The 8,856-nt window shown below is 39.5% G+C and overlaps 1 protein-coding gene across 1 annotated transcript; it reads left to right on the top strand.

Annotated features, from left to right (window-relative positions):
- Window positions 1-228: 228 nt before the first annotated feature.
- On the top strand, window positions 229-2,372 carry LOC101890179 (juvenile hormone esterase). Its single transcript, XM_005177392.3, has 5 exons — window positions 229-1,131; window positions 1,197-1,410; window positions 1,563-1,886; window positions 1,961-2,093; window positions 2,165-2,372. The coding sequence occupies exons 1-5, from the start codon at window positions 229-231 to the stop codon at window positions 2,370-2,372; spliced, it is 1,782 nt and encodes a 593-aa protein (XP_005177449.1).
- The last annotated feature ends 6,484 nt before the right edge of the window (window positions 2,373-8,856 follow it).

An 8,856-nucleotide genomic window follows, 5' to 3' on the forward strand; every position in this document is an offset into this window, starting at 1 on the left:
GAAAAAGGAGAACTTAGGAATTAAGGAATGTTTCTTTTGACAATTGGCTCATTTATATGGCCAATCAAGGTGTCGGAATGTCAGAATGGTATTCATTAATTTTCATGTTTATATCATTTTTCTCCCCCTCCATTGTGACTTTGAATTGAGCCGAAAGTTTGGGGCCAAGTATAAAAGCCTCTGCAGATTGTGGCCAGGAAATCAGTTGCATTCTAAAAGCCGGGGATAATGTTTAAGCGCATAACGTTCAGTGTGATTCTTGCCGTGTGTATATTTTTGTGTGTTCAAGCCTTGGAGGATTATGATGAAGATGATTCTGATGCTGAAGGAGATTTTCGTTCTCCAACGGGCAGTGATAAAGAACTTTCGGATATGGTAATCACCACAGCCTTGGGAAAGATACGTGGAACTTTGTTGACTTCCCAAAGGGGCCGGAATTTTTATGCTTTTCGTGGAATACGTTATGCCAAGCCACCGGTGGGTGAGCTGCGTTTTAAACCTCCCGAACCGGTGGATCAATGGTTCGATATTTTCGATGCCACTTTTGATGGTCCCATGTGTCCCCAGCCAGGTCTGAACAGTGACGATGTATCCGAAGATTGTTTGCGGGTAAATATCTATACGCGAGAACTGCCCTCCGAAAAGAATCCCAACATTAAGAAGCCGGTAATTGTTTTCATACATCCTGGAGGGTTCTATTCGCTATCGGGCCAAAGTAAAAACTTTGCTGGACCGCAATATTTTATGGATCGCAGTGTGGTATTGGTGACATTCAATTATCGTTTGGGCACCTTGGGTTTCTTGAGTACCGGCACCAAGGAAGCTCCCGGCAATTTGGGTCTCAAAGATCAAGTGGCCCTGTTACGTTGGGTAAAATTGCTTATCTCACGTTTTGGTGGTGATCCAAATGCCATTACGCTCTTGGGTTATGGTGCCGGAGCCATGAGCATTACCCTGCACATGGTGTCTCCCATGTCGAAGAATCTCTTTCACAAAGCCATCATTATGAGTGGTTCAGTAACGGGTCAGTGGAAATTACCTGAGGAACAGTTGTATGTGGCCCAGCGCCAGGCTTTGCTGTTGAAATGTCCTCTGCAAAATGTCACCTCGATGGTGGATTGTTTGAAAACGGTGAGTTGGGTTGACAAATTTTTGAATCCTTGCTGGTAATTGAGTACGGAATTTATTTGCCATAGAAACACTATTTGGAATATGCCAATACCTTGAAGGATATGTTTGAATTTGCCCGCCAAAATCCATTGATCATATGGAAGCCGGTTGTGGAGCGTGATTTTGGGCAGGAGAGGTTTCTCGTCGAGGATCCGATACGTTCATATCAAAACGGAGATTTTATGAAGATACCAATTATTACGGGCATGACCAAGGATGAATTTGTGGGACCGGCCTTGTGTAAGTTCGAATTTTTTATGACCTCCAGGATATAATAGTCAGAGCAACACCATATTCCATTTGAGCTAAAATTTTTTGGAGATATTGGAATTTTAAAATTTTATTAATAGTGTTCTATCCTCTAATCATCCTCCAAAATTCCATCTTCCCAGCTCTATTGGAGAACGAACGTTGGCTAAACTTCTTTGTGGAGAATTTCGAATTGGTGGCTCCCATATGTTTCATGTACAATCAAAGTGATTCCAAAACATCGAATATTTCCCAAGAGTTGTGGTTCCACTATTTTGGCAACAACCTTACTCTCAGTCTAGCCGATTCACTGGAAAATCTGACACAGCTATATTCCGATGCCTTGACAGGATTCTCCATACATCGTTTTGTACATCTGGCAGCACGATCCACCAAAGTCTATTATTATCGCTTTAGTTATCAGGGCCAGAAGAGTCACATATACTATCCTGACAATGGACCTTATGGTAGGTCTAATAAGGAAAAAGGTATTAACTTTTGGAGGTAATTTTTTTAAAATTGGTTCTGTTTTGAAATACAGGCGTAGTCCATCACGACGATTTGATGTATTTGTTTGTGGAACCCTCGATAAGTCGCATGTTCAATGTGGATGATGATGACTCGAGTATCGTGAATATATTTACCCGGATGATGAGTGCCTTTGCTTACAAGGGGTAAGGCAGTGAAATTTCAATTGGGGTTATGGAAATTCTTAAGATGTGTCTTCATTTTGTTTTTGTCTCAGAGATCCCAACAAACCCAGTGACAAGTATTTGCGCAACATACGCTGGCGTCCTTTCAGCTACAAGAAACAATACTATTTGGACATCGGGGATGAGATGATAATGCGTGGAGGTCTAAATACCCAGCGTTATGAGTTGTGGAAACGTCTTTTCCCTTTGAACTGGAGACGTCAAAGTAAACACGGAGTCAATGATGTGGATTATGAATGAGAGGAGATTTTTTTTTAAATTTACAAATAAATATCAAATAAATATTTGAAATGAAACCCTGATAAAAACGAGTTTCTATAGACAAGAATATGCATAAAAGGCCTTTAGGCCTTCTATTGGGCATAGAGAACCTTGAGCCTTTAGGCCTTCTATTGGGCATAGAGAACCTTGAGGTGTTTTATTTGCCTTAGAGGTCCTTGAGGTGTTCTCTTTGCCTTAGAGGACCTTGAGGTCTCCTGTGTGCTACGTAGGGCCTTGAGATCTTCAATTTCCTATAGAGGGCCTTGAGGTCGCCTATTTGAGGTCTTCTCTTTGCTATAAGGGACCTTAAGGTCTTCTATTTGCCTTAGAGAACATTGAGGTCCTGTATTTGCCTTAGATAACCTTGAGGTTTTCTTTTAGATCTAGAGGGCCTTAAGGTCTTCTATTGACCTTAGAGATCCTTGAGGTCTTCTATTGACCTAAGATAACCTTGAGGTTTTCTTTTAGCTCCAGAGGTCCTTGCGGTCTTTTATTTGCCTCAATGTACCTTGAGGTCTTCTATTGCCTATAGAGGACCTTGAGGACTTTTATTTGCTATTTACTATGACGTCTTCTATTCTATTTAGGTCTTCTATAGACGACCTTGAGGACTTCTATTGACTATGGAAGACCTTAAGGTCTTTAATATACCTTAGTGGACCCTAAAGTCTTATATTTCCAATAGAGGACTTTGAGGTCTTCTATTTGCTACAGAGGACCTTGAGGTATTTTATTTGTCTTAAAGGACCTTTATGTCTTCCAATTGCCTTTAGGTCTTTATATGGTCTTCAGTTTGCCTTGGTGGACTTTAATATCTTCTATTTTCTGTAGATGACCTTGAGGTCTTTTATTGGCCTTAGAGGACCTTGGGGTTTTCTAATTGTCTTAGAGGACCTTAGGTCTTCCATGTGACTTAGAGGACCTTGAGGTCTTCTTTTTGCTATAGTGTTCTTTTTTTATAGATGACATTGAGGGCTTCCTTTGGCCATGGAGGACCTTTGGTTCTTCTATTTACTACTTGGAGGACTTATATTTACTATTTGCTCTAGAGAAACTTAAGGTCTTCTGTTAGCCCTAGAGGAGTACTATTTGCTATAGAGTTCCTTGAGACCTTTTATATTCCTATAGAGTTCCTTGAGGACTTTGAGGCCTTCCAGTTGCTATTGAGGAATTGGAGATCTCCAAGGTATTACATCGCAAGTTGGAGACCTCAGGATGTTCTCCTACAAAAAAATAAGACCTTCAAGTTTTCTATATCAAGAACATATTGAAAATCTCAATTCCCTCCAAAGATGAAGACAAATATTCCTAACGTTCTATTAAAAAATAGTCCTGAAGCCTTAACTTTGACTATGGAAGTCCCCAAGATCATATATAAGCAATAGAGCCCCTCAAGGTCTTCTTTATATGAATGTATTATCCCTAGTCTTCCGTAAGCAAAAATCTCTTTGCCACAATAGCGAATGTCTTTCGCCCAAAAAATATCAATTGAGCTGTTACACTCTTCCAATGATGATCATCTCTGTTGACATTTGCAATGACACCAGCAAATACAACTCAATTCAATTGCTCGCAAAGCATCAACAACAACAATAACAAAAATCAAAATAAACCACAGCTCAATTGTATTGTGAGCCGCTGTCGTCATCCTCAAAATACCAAAAGCCCGACTGCGAAACAGTGCTAAAGCCGCTGGACAAGATATCCGATAGTCAGATGGGCATAGACTTGAAAAAAAAAATCCACCGAATATCTTATTTCTCAATAAAAACAAAAGAGCAATTTAAATGTCCCTGCACTCCCCCTACCGCTCCTCTGGCAGCCATGCTGCGACCCAAAGAAAAACGTTTGCAGTCCAGAAAAAAAATTCAATCATTGCCTTCCGCATGTCACAAGTGTATCAAGATTGAAGTTCATTATGCTGTGCGGAGAAGACAAACGACGGCTAGCGTGGCCAGTTTTGCCAGACCGTATGGAGTCAGTTTTTCCAAAAAGTGTTTTTTTTTGTTCCTCAACGCCTTTGACAAGCACCACTCACTCCTCGTTGGGCTGCTTCACACATCGCTTCGAAACAAATTGAATTTATTTGATTTTAGTTTGTTTCGGTTGAAGCTTCTTCAAATGTGTTGTCTGTTTGTTGTTCTTGTTGTTGTTTTTGTTTTATTTTTCTTGTTATTGAGGAAATTGATTTTGCAAGAACAACAAAGACAATGTCTACGACTAGGATGACCAGTGTTTACACCGAACAAATGTTCATCTGAATTGGCGATTTCAATCGCCCAGTATCGCACACCGGGAACAGCGTGAAATTTTCAGTTTTAAGCACGACTCTCAAATAAATTTTGTGAAAAATGCCAAACATGTTGCCCAATACCAAAGGGGGTAACAATAACAACAGCAACAACAACAACAACAACAACATGGAAAACAAGCCACAAAACACCAGAAAAGCTAAAACTTTTGTTTCGATCTATCGCTGATGTTTGTTTTGTTTTTCGTTCATTGTTGGATGCCGTAACTCTCAGAGTGCACTGAGCAGCTTAGCTTTGATATTTAGAGTCTTTGCATCGCTGCGTTAGTTTGACTCAGTCCAAACCCATGATGACCCAATAGGTGCCACATGTCAATTTGCCGCATACATGGAGCGTATATATACATATGTGAACTAAACGCACACAATAGTGTCGATGGAAAAGGTGGAAATATTAGGAGGTTCCGCTATATTTGGGTAAGACGAATAAAAATCAACGTAGAAGGCTAAACGATCTTCTTTAGCCAACAGAAAAATTAAAGGTCTTTCATAACGACCTCAAAATTTTCTGTCGACAAAAATGGTCCAATAGAAGACCTCAAGTTATTTTATAGAGAAGGACAGACCTTAAGGTGAACTAGAGCCCACAGAGACTTTAAAGTTTTAAATTTACAATAGAAGACCTTAAGGTCTTCTATAGGCAATAAAAGATCTCAAGGTCTTATATAGGCAAAAGACGACCTCAAGGTCTTATATAAGCAATAGCAGGTCTGCTATGGAAAACAGAGAAGCTCAAAATCTTCTATCGACAATAGAGAAGGTCAAAGTCTTCTATCGCCTGTAGAAGACCTCAAGGTCTTTTAGAGACAATATAAAATCTCTAGAAGACTTTGTGGTCCTCTACTAAGACATATTTAAGACCCTAAAGTCTTCTAAAGGCAGTCGAAGACCACAATGCCGTCTAGGGAAAGCAGAAGAACTGGAAGTCTTCTGTACATCCTAATAGAGGACCTCCAGCACTTTTATACACAATATAAAAACTCGGGGTCGACCGGAGACAATAGAAGAACTCAAAGTCTTTCAAAGCAATAAAGCCTTTAAGGTCTTTAAGAGGCAATAGAAGACCTTGAAGTCTACTATTTACAATGAGCTTCAAGGTCTACAGACAATGGAGGATCTCAAGGACATCTATAGCCAATAGATACATTAGAAGACAACAAAGTCTTTTAGAGACAATAGATGACCTCAAGATTTTCTAGTGACAATAGAATACTCACATGGACGTTTAGAGTCGATAGAAGACCTCAAGGACAGTAGAAGACGAAGAAGGTCTCAATGACTTTTAGACACAATAGAAGCCCTTAAGGTCTTCTAGGCACAATAGAAAACCTCAAGGTCTTCTAGAGGCAGTAGAAGACCTCAAAGTCTTCTAGAAGCAATATAAGACGTCAAGGTCTTCTAAAGGCAATAGATGACCTCAGGGTCTTCTAGACACAATAAAAGACCTCAAGGTCTTCTAGACACAATAGATGACCCCAAGGTCTTTTAGAGGCCATAGAAGACCCCAAGGTCTTCTAGGGACCATAGAAGACCCCAAGGTCTTCTAGATGCCATAGAAGACCCCAAGGTCTTCTGGAGGCAATATAAAACCGCAAGGTCTTTAGTGGCAATAGAAGACCCCAAGGTCTTCTAGAGGCAATATAAGACATCTAGGTCTTCTAGAGGCAATATAAGACAGATTTCACAGGCCTTCTACCTTTTAAAGGATTTATGTAGACATACAACCTTCTACAGGTCTTCAATAGACAGAACACCTCCTACAGGTTTTCTGTGGAACTTCTATGGGTCTTCCATGGACAGAAGACATTCTACAGATTAACATCTTCATTAGTGTTTCTTTCAGTGTACTTCGTCCTATTTCTAGCATGTGTTCTCCATATACATTCATTCATCCATAGAAGTGCCCACCAACTTTGAAGTGCCTGATAGTCTGCATATGCGTATTTTTAGCTCTGCCTGACTCTTCGACTAACTGTTTAGCATTATCTGGTTGAGTGCATATGCCAATTGGTCTTCTAGAGTCAATATAAGACCTCTAGATCTTCTAGAGGCCATAGAAGATCTCTAGAAGACTTTGTGGTCTTCTATTGCCTTCCAGAGGCTAAATATGACCTCAACGTCTTCCAGAGGTAAAATAAGACCCCATTAAATCATATAAAGCTATCAACTGAAATATCCTTAAATTATACTACAAATATATATTTTTATATATTTTCAGATCCCTGCCTTTTGGACACACATACACTAGATTTCGTACTATTCTTCTAAGGTGCATGTAAGCAAAAAATTGTATTTATTTTAGATGCTACATCCCCACCAATCAAAGACGCCAAATGTTAGGTTGCGCACACCCTTAATTTCCATATGAAGACACAAATGGTCACCCTGACCACATGTTGGCTAAAATTTTATTTCGGGATGGTGGGTACAAAAAGATCGATTGTTCATTACGATTCGCTTTACCAATTTTGAGGCCAATTTCGGCTTCTATAAAAACAAATTTTCTTCAAATCGGAAATTATTGCAGAGAATTGTTCCTTATAAAAATCAAGAACTACCCTAATACCCACACTTCACTTGAGGAGTTTTATGTAAAACGAAACATTGTCGTTTTTTGTTTTTTAGTTTTTGGCCACAAACTATTGCCACTTTTGATAGAAGTTTTCTTGGGAAATCAATGAATTGTGAAAATTCATTGGAAAATTGAGCCATCAAACCGAAAACAAACAACCATTCCAATGGCCAGTCAAACCTGCCATCTCTGACTAAAGCGAACATTGAAAACCGCAAAAGTAATGTTCTCATTTTATTGCATTCTGACAAAGCGATTCAATTGCCAAATGTTTTTTTTTTGCTGTCGTCGCGGGGTTGTGGCAAATCGTCATAACACATCTTTTCGACAAATACTTTGAATTGTTTGAAACAAAACATTTTTGGTTTTGTTTTTTTTTTTTTCGCTGGCAGGACAACTCTTTGCTGGGGAAGACTGGTGATGATCATGGTCCATTTTTATTTGCATTGACATTGCCACCATATGGTCAGCCAGCCAAACAACTGATCATTAAATGGAATGTAGATTCATGCCACAGACGAATACGAAAAAACTCTGCAATTATGCCACAGCTCTGCTTATCGCACGAGTTAAACAAATTAGTTTGCCTTGTTGCCTTGTCGGTGTATGGCATTTGACACAAAACAATTAAAATTAAGTGGAAACGATAAAAATGAACAAAACTAAACCACATGCACTCCGAATAGCGTTTACATTTATTTGCATAAATTAAAAATCCCCCACCACCCAACCATCCACCCTCACCCACAACACACATCCTTGTTGTGGATGAGTCACTATCCTGCGTTCTCGTTGCTAGGATGCACAACTCAAAAATTAATTTATTCCAATGTTGCATCACAAACAACACATGCTAATTGGAATTGGAAAATAGCATCCGAAAAAAGTTGGTGTTGGTAATAAGTGGTATACAGGAATTTTATTCCTCCTCCTCTTCGTGGCATGCCATTACCGCTCGGTTACCACCTCTCTACCCCCACGGAAAACTATCATCAAACAACGATGATGACGATCATATTCTCTGATGCGTGACTCAAAGTCCGATAAGAAAACAATTGGTGTAGTTATTTCCAACATAAATGTATGAATGGGTGACGGAATGAATTCCAATCCACTTCCACTGCTACATCAACCCTTGGCCAACAAGTCAGCCACCCTTCCATTTGGGCTGTCTGAAACAGTAGCGTTAATAAATTCTACTTTGAAGTTCATAATTTGTATGGAACATCTGTGATCGCAAAAAATAAAAAAGGATGAGTTGGGTACACTTGGAGAAATTTTCGGGAGGGAAAATTAAGGAAAACAAATTCTGTGAAGGACATGAAATGCTTAGATCTGCAATTGAGAGGGGACTTTCTACAGGTGTTATCTAGACGGAATACCTTCTGAAGGTCTTCAGAACATTCCCCTATTGCCTACAGAAGACCTTCGGGTATTATATTGTCCTTAGAAGAGTAGACCTTCGGGTGTTCTATTCTCTCTAAAAGAACTTGACGTCTTCTATTTTCTTTAAAAGACCTTGAGGTCTTCTATTGTCTATTAATGACCAGTGTCTCTAGAAGACCTTGAGATCTTCTATT

The sequence above is a fragment of the Musca domestica genome, unplaced genomic scaffold (assembly GCF_030504385.1).
Source record: "Musca domestica strain aabys unplaced genomic scaffold, Musca_domestica.polishedcontigs.V.1.1 32, whole genome shotgun sequence".
Taxonomy (NCBI): Eukaryota; Metazoa; Arthropoda; class Insecta; order Diptera; family Muscidae; genus Musca; species Musca domestica.